The sequence below is a fragment of the Thalassophryne amazonica genome, chromosome 6, assembly GCF_902500255.1.
Source record: "Thalassophryne amazonica chromosome 6, fThaAma1.1, whole genome shotgun sequence".
Lineage (NCBI taxonomy): Eukaryota > Metazoa > Chordata > Actinopteri > Batrachoidiformes > Batrachoididae > Thalassophryne > Thalassophryne amazonica.
The window spans coordinates 41101880-41123668 of record NC_047108.1 but is presented as its reverse complement, the minus strand read 5'-3'; the positions used below and the strand labels follow the sequence as shown (position 1 = coordinate 41123668).

The 21789-nt window shown below is 39.3% G+C and overlaps 1 protein-coding gene across 1 annotated transcript in view; it reads right to left on the bottom strand.

Annotated features, from left to right (window-relative positions):
• LOC117512091 overlaps positions 1 to 21789 on the bottom strand; it is a 197982-nt gene that overhangs the window by 65285 nt on the left and 110908 nt on the right. The window contains exon 26 of the mRNA XM_034172052.1: positions 4779 to 4921. Coding sequence (XP_034027943.1) covers positions 4779 to 4921 — 143 coding nt within the window. The remainder of the gene's footprint in view (positions 1 to 4778; positions 4922 to 21789) is intronic.

Here is a 21789-nt window from a genome sequence, read left to right as displayed (position 1 = left end):
TGTTTGGTGGGAAAGTGTTCTGGTTCCTAGACTGTTCAATGCTTGCTTGGACTGACTGGATGTTGGATAAGGTTGTGGAATCCAGCAGCTTACTTACCTTTGTTACTGAGAAAAGGTTTAATAACAGTAATTTGCAGATGATGAAGTGTTGTTTGCCGAATCAAAGGATGCCCTAAAACCCCCCTTACACAGGGATGGAGTCCCTTGTGCGACAGTAAAATTGGAGAGGACACCACGGGCCGCGGAAGGAAGACAGCGTAGACCTAGGTTGGACAAGGAAGGCTCAGTGGTAGCACACAGGACACCATGTTCGCCACACTCAACGTGAATTTTTGAGCATGTTCAAAACAAACTCAAGTAGAGGAGGATGCTCAAAGTATCCGCAGAGGATGCCATGGTCGGTCAACAGACACTGAATGATGGAGGTTGTTTGCTGTGATTTTTATGAATGAAGTTCAATATAAAGTGTCATTGTTGCTGATGTTGTATTTAAAATACAGGTCACCACAGGTGAATGTAATGGCAAAAGAAATTCATCCGACCAATCAATCTACTGGAAAAAGTAAACAGTGGATAGCTACTGATGCAGCTTTTTTTTTTTAAAAGAGAGAAAATGTGAACAGACATGAGTGATCACCGTGGTGAATGATGCATCAATGCAACAGAGACCCACAACAGGCGTTTTTGCTTGAGTCTTTCAGCACGTTGGACAGCGGTGCAGCCCACGGCTCATGTCTAAGGCCTCGTCCACACGGGAATGGATTCAGGCATATCTGCATAGGTTTTGTATTGTATCAGCGTTTCGTCCACACTGAAACTGCGTTTTTGATGGCTGAAAACTAATTTGAAAACAGGGCGCAGAGTGGATGAATCTGAAAACTCCACCTTAGCGTTTTCCTCTGTACAAGCAATATGCAGCTTATCTGAAATGATGAAGTCCTAGCCCTGCTTCTCTAACCTCAGCCACTCACAATGAATGATGATGTTTGTTGTTAACAGTGTAATTTAATTATTATTTTGTCTTGGTGGATCATTAATGAGATTTATTTTCATAGCCAAAAAATGCTGAAGAAAAAATGGAGGTCTTTTGAAATGAAGCATTTGTTGCATCTAGTTATTCTATTTGCACATTCTGAATTGGCTGGGAATTTGGTAAAGCAAAGTAGAATTAAATAAAATAAATAATTTAGGATTTGTAACATTTTTATCCCCCAGTGGGCAAAAGCGCAAAGGGGAATTATGCCATGGCAATTTTCTTCATTCCTTCTGTCCTTTCATCCCAAAAAGGGTATGAGTGTTTTGAAACTCCTATCACAATTTTTTTTTAATTTTCGTGTCATCTTTTTCATCAACAATAATGCATGTTAATTTTGTCTTAGCGATTAAGAACACTGACGTAGTACCTCATCCTGTCTTCATTATGAAAAAAAAAATGGTCAAGAATATTTTGTCTCATCTGACAAAATTGACACTTATAGCTAGATAACCTTGGTACTGTGTCTCTTTGGAGGATACCTAGGAATGAGGTGAATGACCGTGTCACAGCACTAAGGGAGACTCAGATGAAGATCATCACTTGAATAGTGAGGGAGTGTCAACTATGACATTTTGGTCATGTAGCATCATTCTCTGGGCTGGAGCAGCAGCTGGAGAAGGCCATGGGAAGGTGATGTTTCACCTGGTTGTGGCAGATAATACTTTTGAGAGGTGTGGATGGACTAGTTTTCTGTCTGGATGGTTGCCATCCAGGACCCTAGGCAGTTCCATAGTGTGGTGGATGCTGCAACGCACGCAGCGACCTGACCTAGTGTAAAAGATGGCCTAGTGCTTTGAAATTCTGACAAAAAAAAAGGGTAAAACATCAAGGAGTCAGGTGTTTCCCATCTTTCCTGTCATTTTTTTCTCCACTGTTCACTTACAATTATAGCAAAAATGCTAAATAAAAACTATATAATTTTATGAAAGCAGCATTAAGGGTTAAAATGAAGAATCAAAGTTCATTACCTAAAACCATCTTCTGTCATTCGGTATTCATCAATTATTATATGAAATCAGAGCTAACCAAAAAATGTGGATTAAATTAAGGTGAACAAAAAACTTTTTATATTAAACCAGTGGTGTAATAATTCTCTGGTACAGTTAACCTGCTCTCTGACCCAATGCATGCTGGGATACCTTCCCATTGACCCTAAACACAGCAAGAAACCACCCAAATTTTGAGTGCTTAGCTCAAGTGAAATTCTGAACTTCTGAATCTATCTGCAGTGTAATTGGGACACTTGGAGTTTGGCATCTCTGAGTCAGCCCTGGCGTGCTTTTCATCCTCTCTTTCAAACCTGTTTTTCAGTTGCTACAGCTGTATTTGTGTCTTCATATGGCATTCTGTCCTGCGGTCTGTCACAAGGTCCATTCTGGGTCTCATTCTGTTTGCATTATACTTGCTCCCACTTGGACAGATATTGAGTGCATTCAAAGATGTCTCATATCATTGTTTTTAGGGCTGTGAAATGAAAATTGTGAAATCTGAGGAAAATTTGCATGGGGTCTGGGGAGGCCACAGAAACCACATTCATTTTGTATCTAATGATATATTTTCAGCATCTCCTGAAAGAAAAGTGGATATTTAAATGATCCTAGATTCAACCTTTCATTTGAACTGTCTATGATAATGTTGAAATAACATGTAAGTGGGACCTGGAATGATTTTCCTTTAAACTGTAAACCAAATTATGCATTAACTCAGAACAATTAAACTACATGAAATTCATGAAGACTGAAAAGACTGTTACAGCATTTCAAAAACCGCAGCTCACGCTTGTAGAATATTTTGAAAATCACTGCAAAATATCAAGAAGATACCTTGTCGTAAAAAAGTCACATATCCTTGTGTAAATCCCTGTAAATCATTCAAAGCCACAATGAAAGAAAGTCTACATTAATTAAAAAAGTCACCTAATCTTGTCTGAAACCCTGTTTCAACAGCACAATGTTTATTTTCCAGAGATTAAAAAAGAAAAAAAGAAAAAAAAATTACCATGTTTCTTCAGGGCACAAAATGCAGTTAAATTTTCCTATTTCTTTTATCTGTGTTCATGACAACGAACTTTAAATTCAACCCAGCGCCAATTCCACGGATTCTTGTCCTTATTAAATTTTTTCAAACTGTCTTTCTCGCCATCTTCCCTCTCTCCAACACACAGCAAAATTCACACAAAATTCTTCTTTTAAAAACTTGAAAGCTCTTAAAGTATGCGATGTCCACATGCTACGTTTAGCTTGGAGCAGCTACACAGCATCGCCGTAGCAACCAACCAGTCCCACTTTACGACAGCTGTCGCAACAGCCATGCTTTGAGAGAGGGATTTTTCTCCACGGAGTTCCTTGGATCCAAGGACACATTTATATTTTGTAAAACTTGCATAATGTCATAATAATAATAATAAATAATAATAATAATAATAATGCATAATAGGCATTTTAAAAACTCAGTGACGATCATGATTACGCAGTACACTAACCGCCCCCCCCCATTAAATCCATGGAATTCCTCGCACCCGCAAAGTTTTCATAGCCCTGTGTTTTGCAGATAATATCCAGCTGTGTATCTCATTTAGACCTCGGAATGTTGCTAAGGCATCTGTCCTTCAAAATTTTGCCAATGTCAAAGAACTGGATGGCTGCTAATTATCTGTCATTATTATTATTATTATTATGTCATAATTATCTGTCTTAATACAGCAAAAACTGAAGTTCTTGTTTGTGTCTGTCATCATTAATTCACTCAATAGTCAGAAATCTAGGTGTTACATTTGACCAGGTTCTCAACTTTGATACGCATGTTAGTTGTCTTGTACAAACCTGTTTCTTCCATTTATGCAACACCAGCTACCTGAGATACATTGTGTCTCAAGCTGAGCTGGAAATTATTATCCACACTTTTATTTTCACATTTGGACTATTGTAATTCACTTAGATTTCGCCTCAGTAAATCTTCTCTGGATCACTTACAAAATGGTACAGAAAGTGGCTGTAAGGCTTCTGACAAGGTCCTCTAAGAGGTCTCATGTGACACCCATTTTGTCATCTTAGTAATGGCTCCCCATACAGGTCAGACTTCAATTTAAAATCTTGAACACTTTTAGAGCTTTGCATGGCCAAATGCCTCTCTACATTAGTGAACGTCTACACCCTTACATAACCTGTTAGTGGTCCCTCAGTCAAGGCTGGAGATCAAAGGAGACTGCTTTTGAGGTTGTGGCTCCCAAACAGGAATGCACACCCACCACATCTGAGATCAGTGGACACTGTTGAAACTTTTAAAGAGAAGCTCAAGACCCATCTGTACAGGCTTGCTTTTAATTAGTTTTATGTCACTGCTGTTTGAATTTCTGGAGGTCTATTTTTATTTTATTGTTGTTGTAAAGCACTCTGTAATTTTATCTTGAAAGGTGCTATATAAACTTTACTTGCTTACTAACTAATATAGTCTCTATGAGCGAAAATACAATGTGGCACTCACTGACCCTGTGATCTGATTGATACAAAAATCAGGCTGCTGCTGTGGCAATCTTTCATCCACAGTGCAATTAGCCATGTTCCATATCTGTTTAGTTTTGCCACAGGGACCCTGGAAATACCATGTAGTGACAAATGCATGGACAGCATGAGAGTCCCAGGCTGACAGTGTTCATCTGGCAGAACATAACGAATGAGAATATGAAAAAGGAGTGTTGTACAACCTGCACGTTTACATTAAGGCAGCTTGCAGGTTAGATTACCTTAAATGTCATGGCACAGGACAGACTGCAAAAGTTCTTGATGGAGGCATCTGACATGGTGAGGTGGCACACGGGTAGTGTGGTCTTCCCACAATTGTCACAATTCAGTGAAGCATCTGTAGAGAAAAGATTATGAGAGAAACCTGACAAAAAAAAAAAAAAAAAAGTATAACTAATTATATGCAGCCTAATATTACAAGTAAACCTAGCGCGTTGCCCGGGGGGATCCATGAGCTCTAGATTGGATAGTGTTTATAAAATAGGTAGCTGACATTTTTCAAGGGTGCTAATCAATTGCGCAAAGTTTCTATAATGAGTTGGAATGGTGTGTGATTCCAGAATATTTTTAGAATCTTAGACCTCAACAGTTTTTTGAAGAACTCACCCCTTTTATTTCCATTTAATTGTGTAATTTTTTAATGTTAATTTACTATCTTAATGTTTTTATAAATTGCTTAGGTTCTATATTGTAACAGCCAAGTGGCCTCTGTGTGCGCGTGCGTACATGTGCATGGCTTCAATCACGCAAAACATGGGGAGAGCTGACATTTGCTGTTTGGCATGTAGATGTATTTTGGGGCACGGATGAACTCTGTGAAATTGGAAATTTGGTAGGAATAATACTTTTGGAGAAATGAGCAATTTTAACTGATAATGGATGTAGTGCTACAATGCACCATGTGAGTTTGGGGTTAAGTCAGTTAGGTAAATCTCATGTTGCTGGTACCATGACTGAAATATTAGTGTGTTTGATGTCTTCCTCCACCCTGTTGGTATCTAAAATTAGAAGCACCTGCATGCAGAAAAGACAGCCGTGCATGCATGCAACTTTGGTCACGAACAAACTGTGGAGAGCTGACATTTGCTGTTTGGTATGTTTATGTATTTTGGGTCAAGGATGAACGCTGGCAAAACGTAACACTGATAGGAAAATATTTTTTAGAGAAGCTACGGATTAGCTAACGTTGCTAATTGCATTTTGGATTCACACTCCATTCTAGCAGGGGACGGTAAATCATCTTCATGTTATAAGTGTGCGTGCATGATTTTAGTTAGTAAGTTCAATCTAAGTGCATATAATTGTAAATATGTTACAAATCCATGCATGACACAAGAAAGTGAAAACACTTATTTCCATTGTGGTCTATTTAAAATCAAATGACAAAATAATAATGTCGTGAATTTATAGAGCGCTTTTCAAGACACACAAAGCACTTCACAAGTTGCATTATTCATTCACACATTGCTGTGAATGTACGAAGTACATAAAATAGAAATACAAGTAAAAATAACAATAAGTGTGTATATGATAACAGCAACCTAAACAATTTATAAATACATTAAGAGTAAATTAACGTTAAAAAATTACATAATTAACGGGAAATAAAAGGGTGGAGTTCTTCTATAAATTGTTGAGGTCTAAGGTTCTAAAAACATTCTGGTCTCACACGACAATCCAACTCATTGCTTAGTTTATTACCACCCTTGAAAAATGTCAGGGACCTATTTTATAACGACTACCCTATCTAGAGCCCGTGGATCTCCACGGGTAACACTGTAGTTATTATTATTAATATCAGGGCTATTATTATTATTAGAATTATTTTATTTTATTTCTATTTTGTCATTTGATTTTTAAATGGACTACAATGGAAATAAGTGTTTTCATTTTCATGTGTCATCCATGCATTTTTATCATATTTACAATTATATTACGTACTTTGAACTTACTAAATAAAATCAAGCGAGCACACTTTTAATATACAGATGATTTATCGCCCCCTGCTGGATTGGTGTATGAGTCCAGAATGTACACATCAATGTCCATTGTTCAGTGTTGTTAGCCAATATACTGTATACGAGGTCTATTAGAAAAGTAGCCGACCTTATTATTTTTTTTCAAAAACTATATGGATTTGAATCACGTGTGATTGTGTCAGACAAGCTTGAACCCTTGTGCGCATGCGTGAGTTTTTTCACACCTATTGGTTGCGTCATTCGCCTGTGGGCAGGCTTTGAGTGAGCACTGGTCCACCCCTCCCGTCGGAATTCCTTTGAGAACTTTCTGAGAGACTGGCGCTTTACTTGATCAAAATTTTTCAGAAACTGTAAGGCACATCCAAGTGGACACCATTCGAGAAATTCAGATGGTTTTCGGTGAAAATTTTAACAGCTGATGAGAGATTAAGGAGTGTTACTATCGCTTTAAGGACAGCCCACGGCGCCGGACGATGCGCCGCACCCCGAGTCGGCACGCAGCAGCTTATCGCATGGCGCCACAGCAAAACACCTACGAATGGTTATCAACACGGAGGTGTTTTTCTGTGGCGCCACGTGATGAGCGGCTGCGTGCCGACGCGCGAATCCGTCCGCACGTCTTTCATTACAAAATCTCCTTTAACAGTGGAATGTCAGGATAAACTGCTGATCCCGACCTCTTCTGAAACTTCTCTGCTCTCTCACTACGTCCTGGGTCAACAGAGACTTAAATTTGGAAGTTTTCAGCTCAAAACAGGCTGACGACGGCGGCTCGGGGCGCTGTCCGGCGCCATGGGCTGTCCTTAAAGCGATAGTAACACTCCTTAATCTCTCATCAGCTGTTAAAATTTTCACCGAAAACCGTCTGAATTTCTCGAATGGTGTCCACTTGGATGTGCCTTACAGTTTCTGAAAAAATTTTGATCAAGCAAAGCGCCAGTCTCTCAGGAAGTTCTCAGACAAAGGAATTCCGACGGGAGGGGTGGACCAGTGCTCACTCAAAGCCTGCCCACAGGCGAATGACGCAACCGACAGGCGTGAAAAAACTCACGCATGCGCACAAGGGTTCAAGGTTGTCTGATGTAATCGCATGTGATTCAAATCCATATAGTTTTTGAAAAAAATAAAAAGGTCGGTTTCTTTTCTAATAAACCTCGTATACCTTCTCTAAAAATATTACTCCTATCAATGTTCAGTTTTTGTGCTGTTCATTCTTGACAAACTGCATGAGCATGCCAAACAGCAAATGTCAGCTCTCCTCTGTTTGTGCATGACCAAAATTGCACACACGCACTTAATTCAACCTTTATTTCTAAAGCACGTTTAAAACTACAGCAGTTGACCAAAGTGCTGTACATACAACCCCTGGCAAAAAGTATGGAATCACCAGCCTCGGAGGATGTTCATTCAGTTGTTTAATTTTGTAGAAAAAAAGCAGATCACAGAAATGACAAAAAAATAAAGTAATTTCAAATAGCAACTTTCTGGCTTTAAGAAACACTATAAGAAATCAGGAAAAAAATTGTGGCAGTCAGTAACGGTTACTTTTTTAGACCAAGTAGAGGGAAAAAAATATGGACTCACTCAATTCTGAGGAAAAAATTATGGAATCACCCTGTAAATTTTCATCCCCAAAACTAACACCTGCATCAAATCAGATCTGCTCGTTAGTCTGCACCTAAAAAGGAGTGATCACACCTTGGAGAGCTGTTGCACCAAGTGGAGTGACATGAATCATGGCTCCAACACGAGAGATGTCAATTGAAACAAAGGAGAGGATTATCAAACTCTAAAAAGAGGGTAAATCATCACGCAATCTTGCAAAAGATGGTTGTTCACAGTCAGCTGTGACTAAACTCTGGACCAAATACAAACAACATGGGAAGGTTGTTAAAGGCAAACATACTGGTAGACTAAGGAAGACATCAAAGCGTCAAGACAGAAAACTTAAAGCAATATGTCTCAAAAATCGAAAATGCACAACAAAACAAATGAGGAACGAATGGGAGGAAACTGGAGTCAACGTCTGTGACCGAACTGTAAGAAACCGCCTAAAGGAAATGGGACTTACATACAGAAAAGCTAAACGAAAGCCATCATTAACACCTAAACAGAAAAAAACAAGGTTACAATGGGCTAAGGAAAAGCAATCGTGGACTGTGGATGACTGGATGAAAGTCATATTCAGTGATGAATCTCGAATCAGCATTGGGCAAGGTGATGATGCTGGAACTTTTGTTTGGTGCCGTTCCACTGAGATTTATAAAGATGACTGCCGGAAGAGAACATGTAAATTTCCACAGTCATTGATGATATGGGGCTACAAGTCAGGTAAAGGCACTGGGGAGATGGCTGTCATTACATCATCAATAAATGCACAAGTTTACATTGATATTTTGGACACTTTTCTTATCCCATCAATTGAAAGGATGTTTGGGGATGATGAAATCATTTTTCAAGATGATAATGCATCTTGCCATAGAGCAAAAACTGTGAAAACATTCCTTGCAAAAAGACACATAGGGTCAATGTCATGGCCTGCAAATAGTCCAGATCTTAATCCAATTGAAAATCTTTGGTGGAAGTTGAAGAAAATGGTCCATGACAAGGCTCCAACCTGCAAAGCTGATCTGGCAACAGCAATCAGAGAAAGTTGGACCCAGATTGATGAAGAGTACTGTTTGTCACTCATTAAGTCCATGCCTCAGAGACTGCAAGCTGTTATAAAAGCCAGAGGTGGTGCAACAAAATACTAGTGATGTGTTGGAGCGTTCTTTTGTTTTTCATGATTCCATAATTTTTTCCTCAGAATTGAGTGAGTCCATATTTTTTTTCCCTCTGCCTGGTCTAAAAAAGTAACCGTTACTGACGGCCACAATTTTATTTCCTGATTTCTTATAATGTTTCTTAAAGCCAGAAAGTTGCCATTTGAGGAACTGGCGTGAGGAACAGCTCTCTTGGATCATGGACCTTGTCATATTTTTCTACTAAATTTGTGCACTTTCTGGTCATAATGGGTAAAGAATGCCCATTATGACTAGAAAATGGGAATGCGCTTGCATAATTGACACATACCTAACCAGTCGTTCTCACTGTGTTGTGTACAACACTACCTCTATCATTAGTGACATGAAATTTGGGGTTTCATAGAGGTCCATCTTAGGTCCTTTGCTTTTCTCCCTTTAAATAGCACCCCTGGGGTGTTTTGGGATTAACTTTCATTGCTATGTTGATGATACTCAGTTATACACGCTGATAACTGCTGGTAATCTCATATAGATAAAATCCTTAGAAGATTGCCTTGCATCACTGAAAAGCTGGATGTCTAGCAATTTCCTACTTTTGAACTCAGACAAGACCAAAATGACGGCTGTTGGTCCAGTGAGACATCGGCATCAATTTGACCAGCTAACACTTAGCCTAGGGTCGTGTGTCATACATCACACTGACAAAGTGAGGAACCTTGGGGTGATTTTTGACCCTGTGTTGTCCTTTGATTTACACATTAGAGATACTACGAGGACTGCTTTCTTCTACCAGCGAAATATAGTGAAAATTCATCCCATCATGTTTGTGGCTGATGCAGAGAACCTGATTCATGCATGTGTTTCTTCTAGATTGGACTACTGCAATGTTCTATTTTCTGGTTAACCGCAGTCCAGCATTAGGGGTCTCCAAATGGTTCAAAATGCTGCTGCCAGACTTGACAGAAAGCATAAAGTTTGATCACATTACACCCATTTTGGCATCTCTTCACTGGCGTCCTGTCCTTCCTGTTCCTGTCCTTCCTGAGATCAGATTTTAAGGTTCTGTTACTAACCTATAAAATTATTCATGGACGGGCGCCTCCCTACTTACCTGATCTAGTCAAGCCTTACATACCAGCCGGCTCTGCGTTCTCGGGGCGCATGGCTACTTTGTGTCCCTAGGGTGAATAAAAACTCTGCAGGTCATAGAGCTTTCTCTTATTGTGCCCCTGTTCTGTGGAATGATCTCCCTGCATCAATATAACAGTCAGATTCTGTAGAGACATTCAAGTCCAGACTTAAGACGTATTTAATCTCCTTTTCGTATGGCTAGCATACTGGCATAGTATGGTACTATGCTTCCTACCCTTTTAAATTCATTTTATTGGTTAACAGAGCAGGTCTTGGCCTAAACTTTATCTAAAGTCTGGGTCTTTTAGTGAAGCTTAGTGCTAGTGGCTGGCGATCACCTTAGTATTTCTTCTGCTTTCCTGTTGCTTAATGCTGACAAAGTATACCTTGAATGTAGTTTTTCCGGCCGACTGATTCTGCGTTCAAATCAAATCAAATTTATTAATTTATATAGCGCCATCTCATGACTATGTCACCTCAAGGCACTTGACACAACAACGCGGAAAACAGAAAATGAATTAAAAGATCAAAAACATAATAAAAGAGTAAAGCCATAAAAGAGTAAAAAGAATAAAAAAAAAAAACATAACATAATATACTAATGATAAAACAGGGAAAACAAATGGGTCTTAATTCTTGATTTAAAAGTCTCCACAGAATTCGACTGCCTTATGTGCGCAGGGAAATTGTTCCACAAAGCAAGGGCACAATAAGAAAAAGCTCTGTGACCCACATACTCTTTATTCACCCTAGCACCACACAGTAGTCCTGCACCTTGCAAATGCAGGGCCCGATCCAGTACGTAGGGCTTAACAAGGTCTGGGAGGTGCTAGTCCATGAACAATTCTATAGGCCAGTTACAGAATGTTAAAATCTGATCTTGCAAAGACAGGAAGCCAGTGAAGAGATGCCATAATTGGCGTAATGTGATCAAACTTTCTGCTTCGTGTCAAGAGTCTGGCAGCAGCATTTTGAACCAATTGAAGACCCCTAATGCTGGATTGCGGTAAACCAGAAAACAGAGCATCACAATTGTCCAATCGAGAAGAGATAAATGCATGTATCAGTCTCAGCATCAGCCATAGACAGGATGGGACGAATCTTTGCTATATTTCACAGATGGAAAAAAGCAGTCCTTGTAATGTCTCTAATGTGGAGTTCAAAGGACAATGTAGGATCAAAAATTACTAATAAGGTTTGTCACTTTGTCGGTATGATGTATAACACGTAAACCTAAGCTAAGTGCTAGCTCAAATCGATGCTGATGCCTCACTGGATCAAGAACTATCATTTCAGTCTTATCATAGTTTAAAAGCAGTAAGTTACTAGACCTCCTGGTTGTTAAAGGCAAACATACTGGTAGATTAAGGAAGACATCAAAGCGTCAAGACAGAAAACTTAAACCAATATGTCTCAAAAATCGAAAATGCACAACAAAACAAATGAGGAACGAATGAGAGGAAACTGGAGTCAACGTCTGTGACCGAACTGTAAGAAACCACCTAAAGGAAATGGGATTTACATACAGAAAAGCTAAACGAAAGCCATCATTAACACCTAAACAGAAAAACACAAGGTTACAATGGGCTAAGGAAAAGCAATCGTGGACTGTGGATGACTGGATGAAAGTCATATTCAGTGATGAATCTCGAATCTGCATTGGGCAAGGTGATGATGCTGGAACTTTTGTTTGGTGCCGTTCCAATGAGATTTATAAAGATGACTGCCTGAAGAGAACATGTAAATTTCCACAGTCATTGATGATATGGGGCTACGTGTCAGGTAAAGGCACTGGGGAGATGGCTGTCATTACATCATCAATAAATGCACAAGTTTACATTGATATTTTGGACACTTTTCTTATCCCATCAACTGAAAGGATGTTTGGGGATAATGAAATCATTTTTCAAGATGATAATGCATCTTGCCATAGAGCAAAAACTGTGAAAACATTCCTTGCAAAAAGACACATAGGGTCAATGTCATGGCCTGCAAATAGTCCGGATCTTAATCAAATTGAAAATCTTTGGTGGAAGTTGAAGAAAATGGTCCATGACAAGGCTCCAACCTGCAAAGCTTATCTGGCAACAGCAATCAGAGAAAGCTGGAGCCAGATTGATGAAGACTACTGTTTGTCACTCATTAAGTCCATGCCTCAGAGACTGCAAGCTGTTACAAAAGCCAGAGGTGGTGCAACAAAATACTAGTAATGTGTTGGAGCGTTCTTTTGTTTTTCATGATTCCATAATTTTTTCCTCAGAATTGAGTGATTCCATATTTTTTTCTCTCTGCTTGGTCTAAAAAAGTAACCGTTACTGACTGCCACATTTTTTTTTTCCTGATTTCTTACAGTGTTTCTTAAAGCCAGAAAGTTGCCATTTGAAATGACTTTAGTTTTGTGTCATGTCTGTGATCTGCTTTTTTTTCTACAAAATTAAACAACTGAATGAACATCCTCCGAGGCCGGTGATTCCATAATTTTTGCCAGGGGTTGTAATTAACAAATGGGCACTAAGTTACCCCCAATCGTAAATAAATAAATTAAAAATATTAAAATTACAACAGGCAATAAAACAAACAAAAAAACAAAGTAAAATTAAGAGTAAAGTAGTAGGAAATAATTTTATTTGATTTCTTTTTTTTATGTACATAGCGCCAAATCACAACAAAGCTGCCTCAGGCGCAACGCGCAAGTAAGGTCTAACCTTACCAACCCCTAGAGCAAGCACACAGGAGACAGTGGGGCAGGAAAAAACAGCACAGGTGACGTGGAAAAACTCCCTCTGATGATATTGAGGAAGAAACCTGAAGCAGACCCGACTCAAAGGGGTGACCCTCTGCTTGGGGCATGCTACCGACACACTAGACACACTATACAAGTACAAATACAAATACAAATAATTCGTATACAGAAAATTTGAGTGTCCATGCTGGTGTCCAGGATGGGAGGCCTGCAGAAGAACACACCACTCCCACCTCTGGATAGAGCCGTACTTCGCACATAAAAACAGAAGCAGCCAGCCGAAAGACTACAAATAAGGTATAATTTGTCAGCATTAACCAACAGGAAAAACAGAAGAAATACTAAAGGTGAAACAGAGATGTAATCACTCATTTAGAGAATGCCAGAGAAAAGAAATACGTTTTTAAAGAGGCTTTAAAAATCTCTAGGGACAGGGATGATCTAATATTAAATGGGAGACTATTCCAGAGCCTGGGAGCAGCCGCTGCAGAGGCTCTGTCACCTCTAGTCTTTAATCTGGTTTTAGACACCTCCAGCAACAGTTGGTCAGAAGACCTTAAGGCTCTGCTTGGGGTGTAAAGATAAATAAGCTCTGAAAGATACACTGGGGCCAGGCCATTGAGGGCTTTAAAAACAATTAAATGAAGTTTAAAATCAACCCGATAACAGACCGGAAGCCAGTGTACAGAGAGTTGCAATAATCTAGTCTACTTGTGACAAAGGCATGGATAATCTTAAAGTAAATCCTAGAGAAATATAGCTTGGACTTGGCTAAGAGACGGAGTTGGAAGAAACTTGTTCTAACAACAACACTGATGTGCTTATCAAATTTAAAAACTAAACCAGGTCAGATAAGAGGCTGTAATGCCCACACACTGCTTGAGACGATGCAGGTCCACTTTGTCAAAGGCAACTGAGTCAGCAAGTAAGATCAAATCATTAAAAACTCTCAGTAGAGCGGTTTCGTTGCTATGTCTGGGTTTAAAGCCAGACTGAAACATTTCATAAATGTCATACTGGGCTAAAAACGACTGCAACTGGATGTACAATTGTTAAAATGATAAATCAGAATCAGAAGAAGTTTATTGCCATTGCCAATGAACAGGATTCACAGACTAGGAATTTGCTTCGATATAATGGTGCAACATTAAACAGAGAGCAATATAAAATGCTAAGATAAAATATACAGTATGTGCAAAATAAGACAAAATATAAGATAAAAAAATGACCTATGAAATATTGCATGTTTTACCAAATGTTTTGTTTTGACTGAATGTACTGTTTGACAGCCCTGTCACCTTTCTGTACCTAAAAGTTAAGACATGCTTAGTGTGAAGGTATCTGACACGTTCCTCCAGCTTTCCCTTTTCTTGTCACACGTCACACAAATGGCTCCGTGTCACACTGCAAAACCCTGATCAATCACAATGCCACCCAGACAGTCTCACAGTGGGATGTGGCTCAGAGACAACCAAGGACTTCCAAATGAAAAGGACCCTTTGATCATCACAGACCCTGCCACTCTCATAGATAGAACAACCACTACTTCCTTTTCCTCTGTGTTTATGTGTGAAGAGATGTAACACTGTATGCATAATTTCTTCCTGCCCTGATGTGGATAAAAGCTGTGCTCAGAAAGCCACACTTTACACTGTTCCAATCAGAGCACACACACTGGTTGAAATAGCGTCCAAAGCTTTGTATTAAAGCCTGTTATTTGACAAACAGTCAATGTCCTGACTCTTTCTTCTTCCACAGACAAGACTGAAAATCCTTCGGCCTCAACACAATGCTCTCTCCAACACCTTCGATAAAAAGGGGAGTTGAGATATAGGCCTAAAATTGGAAAGGATGGAAGGATCACCATTTTTCTTTTTAATTAAAGGTTTCACCACAGCATGTTTAAAAGCTAAAGGCACACATCCAGAGGTAAGACTGGTGTTAACCAGCAGCAAAACAGCCGCTCCAACTGAATCAAAAACTTCTCTGAGGAGACAAGGAGGAATGATGTCTAAAGAACAATTTGTAGGATGCAGACGATTGACGTCAGAAATTTGGGAGAAGGACAAAGGCTTTAACTGATTGAGGGCAGCAGAGCACAGAGAAAAATCAGAGTCTGTGATGGGCCTAAAACCTGAATGAGCTGGTTTGAGGGTAGACACGTTTGCGATTAAAAAAAAATTGTTACAAAGTGTAGACATTGGCACAAGAGGGGAGACATCAATGGGATTAATAAGAGTCCAAAATATTGAACAGGACCTGAGGCTTATGACAATTATTTCTGACTAAAGTAGAGAAATATGTTGCTTTGGCAGCTTTGACAGCTCTCTGATAAGGAAACATACAGGCATGAAGAATTTGTCAAGATACAATGAGATGATCTTTTGTCCATTTTCTCTCAGCGCGTCTACATGTGCATCTGAGTGCGTGTGTGAGTGCACGCGTTGACTTGTTTAACCACGGCTGTGAGAGTGGTTTAGAGAGTTCCAAGAGACAAAATCTCATCTGTACATTTGTGTTTTCGGCATTCTGCTATAAGCAGGTGCTTTCAATTTGACAAACAGAGATGGTGGTGAAAGACATTAAAAGCAAATCACATTTCACTTATGGTACCAACATAATACTTAAGGGCTCGGTCACATGGCTGAATGAAGGATTAAAAAGTCAAAATGTCACAAATCACCAAGAAAAGATGGATGAATGATCCTGCACTCTTCCCATCACCGAAAAGCCTGTGAATCCAGAGTGCAAAAAGGAACTAAACAAAACCAAAACTAACGAAAGAAAAACAAAGTCAACATTGACCTCGACATGACCGACAGCGGGTAGAAGACCAAGCATAGCCAGCCTTGTCCTCGTGTTCGCAGTACTTGCAGGTGTGGGATTTGGTTGTCTTTAACATCCACATAGATGCTGAGAATGACAGCCTCAACACTGCATTTAATCTTTTATTAGACTCAATTGGCTTTGCTCAAAATGTAAATGAGTCCACCCACCACTTTAATCATACTTTAGATCTTGTTTTGACTTATGGTATGGAAATTGAAGACTTAACAGTATTCCCTGAAAACCCCCTTCTGTCTGATCATTTCTTAATAACATTTACATTTACTTTAATGGACTACCCAGCAGTGGGGAATAAGTTTCATTACAGTAGAAGTCTTTCTGAAAGCACTGTAACTAGGTTTAAGGTTATGATTCCTTCTTTGTTATGTTCTCCAATGCCATATACCAACACAGTGCAGAGTAGCTACCTAAACTCTGTGACTGACATAGATTATCTCGTCAATAGTTTTACATCCTCATTGAGAACAACTTTGGATGCTGTAGCTCCTCTGAAAAAGAGAGCCTTAAATCAAAAGTGCCTGACTCCGTGGTATAACTTACAAACTCGCAGCTTAAAGCAGCAGCTAATTTCCTGCTTTTAAATTCAGATAAAACTGAAGTTATTGTACTTGGCCCCACAAATCTTAGAAACATGGTGTCTAACCAGATCCTTACTCTGGATGGCATTACCCTGACCTCTAGTAATACTGTGAGAAATCTTGGAGTCATTTTTGATCAGGATATGTCCTTCAATGCGCATATAAAGCAAATATGTCTGTGATGGGCCTAAAACCTGAATGAGCTGGTTTGAAGGTAGACACGTTTGCGATTAAAAAAAAATTGTTACAAAGTGTAGACATTGGCACAAGAGGGGAGACATCAATGGGATTAATAAGAGTCCAAAATATTGAACAGGACCTGAGGCTTATGACAATTATTTCTGACTAAAGTAGAGAAATACGTTGCTTTGGCAGCTTTGACAGCTCTCTGATAAGGAAACATACAGGCATGAAGAATTTGTCAAGATACAATGAGATGATCTTTTGTCCATTTTCTCTCAGCGCGTCTACATGTGCATCTGAGTGCATGTGTGAGTGCACACGTTGACTTGTTTAACCACGGCTGTGAGAGTGGTTTAGAGAGTTCCAAGCGACAAAATCTCATCTGTACATTTGTGTTTTCGGCATTCTGCTATAAGCAGGTGCTTTCAATTTGACAAACAGAGATGGTGGTGAAAGACATTAAAAGCAAATCACATTTCACTTATGGTACCAACATAATACTTAAGGGCTCGGTCACATGGCTGAATGAAGGATTAAAAAGTCAAAATGTCACAAATCACCAAGAAAAGATGGATGAATGATCCTGCACTCTTCCCATCACCGAAAAGCCTGTGAATCCAGAGTGCAAAAAGGAACTAAACAAAACCAAAACTAACGAAAGAAAAACAAAGTCAACATTGACCTCGACATGACCGACAGCGGGTAGAAGACCAAGCATAGCCAGCCTTGTCCTCGTGTTCGCAGTACTTGCAGGTGTGGGATTTGGTTGTCTTTAACATCCACATAGATGCTGAGAATGACAGCCTCAACACTGCATTTAATCTTTTATTAGACTCAATTGGCTTTGCTCAAAATGTAAATGAGTCCACCCACCACTTTAATCATACTTTAGATCTTGTTTTGACTTATGGTATGGAAATTGAAGACTTAACAGTATTCCCTGAAAACCCCCTTCTGTCTGATCATTTCTTAATAACATTTACATTTACTTTAATGGACTACCCAGCAGTGGGGAATAAGTTTCATTACAGTAGAAGTCTTTCTGAAAGCACTGTAACTAGGTTTAAGGTTATGATTCCTTCTTTGTTATGTTCTCCAATGCCATATACCAACACAGTGCAGAGTAGCTACCTAAACTCTGTGACTGACATAGATTATCTCGTCAATAGTTTTACATCCTCATTGAGAACAACTTTGGATGCTGTAGCTCCTCTGAAAAAGAGAGCCTTAAATCAAAAGTGCCTGACTCCGTGGTATAACTTACAAACTCGCAGCTTAAAGCAGCAGCTAATTTCCTGCTTTTAAATTCAGATAAAACTGAAGTTATTGTACTTGGCCCCACAAATCTTAGAAACATGGTGTCTAACCAGATCCTTACTCTGGATGGCATTACCCTGACCTCTAGTAATACTGTGAGAAATCTTGGAGTCATTTTTGATCAGGATATGTCCTTCAATGCGCATATAAAGCAAATATGTCTGTGATGGGCCTAAAACCTGAATGAGCTGGTTTGAAGGTAGACACGTTTGCGATTAAAAAAAAATTGTTACAAAGTGTAGACATTGGCACAAGAGGGGAGACATCAATGGGATTAATAAGAGTCCAAAATATTGAACAGGACCTGAGGCTTATGACAATTATTTCTGACTAAAGTAGAGAAATACGTTGCTTTGGCAGCTTTGACAGCTCTCTGATAAGGAAACATACAGGCATGAAGAATTTGTCAAGATACAATGAGATGATCTTTTGTCCATTTTCTCTCAGCGCGTCTACATGTGCATCTGAGTGCATGTGTGAGTGCACACGTTGACTTGTTTAACCACGGCTGTGAGAGTGGTTTAGAGAGTTCCAAGCGACAAAATCTCATCTGTACATTTGTGTTTTCGGCATTCTGCTATAAGCAGGTGCTTTCAATTTGACAAACAGAGATGGTGGTGAAAGACATTAAAAGCAAATCACATTTAATTTATGGTACCAACATAATACTTAAGGGCTCGGTCACATGGCTGAATGAAGGATTAAAAAGTCAAAATGTCACAAATCACCAAGAAAAGATGGATGAATGATCCTGCACCCTTCCCATCACCGAAAAGCTTGTGAATCCAGAGTGCAAAAAGGAACTAAACAAAACCAAAACTAACGAAAGAAAAACAAAGTCAACATTGACCTCGACATGACCGACAGCGGGTAGAAGACCAAGCATAGCCAGCCTTGTCCTCGTGTTCCCAGTACTTGCAGGTGTGGGATTTGGTTGTCTTTAACATCCACATAGATGCTGAGAATGACAGCCTCAACACTGCATTTAATCTTTTATTAGACTCAATTGGCTTTGCTCAAAATGTAAATAAGTCCACCCACCACTTTAATCATACTTTAGATCTTGTTTTGACTTATGGTATGGAAATTGAAGACTTAACAGTATTCCCTGAAAACCCCCTTCTGTCTGATCATTTCTTAATAACATTTACATTTACTTTAATGGACTACCCAGCAGTGGGGAATAAGTTTCATTACAGTAGAAGTCTTTCTGAAAGCACTGTAACTAGGTTTAAGGTTATGATTCCTTCTTTGTTATGTTCTCCAATGCCATATACCAACACAGTGCAGAGTAGCTACCTAAACACTGTGACTGACATAGATTATCTCGTCAATAGTTTTACATCCTCATTGAGAACAACTTTGGATACTGTAGCTCCTCTGAAAAAGAGAGCCTTAAATCAAAAGTGCCTGACTCCGTGGTATAACTTACAAACTCGCAGCTTAAAGCAGCAGCTAATTTCCTGCTTTTAAATTCAGATAAAACTGAAGTTATTGTACTTGGCCCCACAAATCTTAGAAACATGGTGTCTAACCAGATCCTTACTCTGGATGGCATTACCCTGACCTCTAGTAATACTGTGAGAAATCTTGGAGTCATTTTTGATCAGGATATGTCCTTCAATGCGCATATAAAGCAAATATGTCTGTGATGGGCCTAAAACCTGAATGAGCTGGTTTGAGGGTAGACACGTTTGCGATTAAAAAAAAATTGTTACAAAGTGTAGACATTGGCACAAGAGGGGAGACATCAATGGGATTAATAAGAGTCCAAAATATTGAACAGGACCTGAGGCTTATGACAATTATTTCTGACTAAAGTAGAGAAATACGTTGCTTTGGCAGCTTTGACAGCTCTCTGATAAGGAAACATACAGGCATGAAGAATTTGTCAAGATACAATGAGATGATCTTTTGTCCATTTTCTCTCAGCGCGTCTACATGTGCATCTGAGTGCATGTGTGAGTGCACACGTTGACTTGTTTAACCACGGCTGTGAGAGTGGTTTAGAGAGTTCCAAGCGACAAAATCTCATCTGTACATTTGTGTTTTCGGCATTCTGCTATAAGCAGGTGCTTTCAATTTGACAAACAGAGATGGTGGTGAAAGACATTAAAAGCAAATCACATTTCACTTATGGTACCAACATAATACTTAAGGGCTCGGTCACATGGCTGAATGAAGGATTAAAAAGTCAAAATGTCACAAATCACCAAGAAAAGATGGATGAATGATCCTGCACCCTTCCCATCACCGAAAAGCTTGTGAATCCAGAGTGCAAAAAGGAACTAAACAAAACCAAAACTAACGAAAGAAAAACAAAGTCAACATTGACCTCGACATGACCGACAGCAGGTAGAAGACCAAGCATAGCCAGCCTTGTCCTCGTGTTCGCAGTACTTGCAGGTGTGGGATTTGGTTGTCTTTAACATCCACATAGATGCTGAGAATGACAGCCTCAACACTGCATTTAATCTTTTATTAGACTCAATTGGCTTTGCTCAAAATGTAAATGAGTCCACCCACCACTTTAATCATACTTTAGATCTTGTTTTGACTTATGGTATGGAAATTGAAGACTTAACAGTATTCCCTGAAAACCCCCTTCTGTCTGATCATTTCTTAAAAACATTTACATTTACTTTAATGGACTACCCAGCAGTGGGGAATAAGTTTCATTACAGTAGAAGTCTTTCTGAAAGCACTGTAACTAGGTTTAAGGTTATGATTCCTTCTTTGTTATGTTCTCCAATGCCATATACCAACACAGTGCAGAGTAGCTACCTAAACTCTGTGACTGAGATGATTATCTCGTCAATAGTTTTACATCCTCATTGAGAACAACTTTGGATGCTGTAGCTCCTCTGAAAAAGAGAGCCTTAAATCAGAAGTGCCTGACTCCGTGGTACAACTTACAAACTCGCAGCTTAAAGCAGCAGCTAATTTCCTGCTTTTAAATTCAGATAAAACTGAAGTTATTGTACTTGGCCCCACAAATCTTAGAAACATGGTGTCTAACCAGATCCTTACTCTGGATGGCATTACCCTGACCTCTAGTAATACTGTGAGAAATCTTGGAGTCATTTTTGGATCAGGATATGTCCTTCAATGCGCATATAAAGCAAATATGTCTGTGATGGGCCTAAAACCTGAATGAGCTGGTTTGAGGGTAGACACGTTTGCGATTAAAAAAAAATTGTTACAAAGTGTAGACATTGGCACAAGAGGGGAGACATCAATGGGATTAATAAGAGTCCAAAATATTGAACAGGACCTGAGGCTTATGACAATTATTTCTGACTAAAGTAGAGAAATACGTTGCTTTGGCAGCTTTGACAGCTCTCTGATAAGGAAACATACAGGCATGAAGAATTTGTCAAGATACAATGAGATGATCTTTTGTCCATTTTCTCTCAGCGCGTCTACATGTGCATCTGAGTGCATGTGTGAGTGCACACGTTGACTTGTTTAACCACGGCTGTGAGAGTGGTTTAGAGAGTTCCAAGCGACAAAATCTCATCTGTACATTTGTGTTTTCGGCATTCTGCTATAAGCAGGTGCTTTCAATTTGACAAACAGAGATGGTGGTGAAAGACATTAAAAGCAAATCACATTTCACTTATGGTACCAACATAATACTTAAGGGCTCGGTCACATGGCTGAATGAAGGATTAAAAAGTCAAAATGTCACAAATCACCAAGAAAAG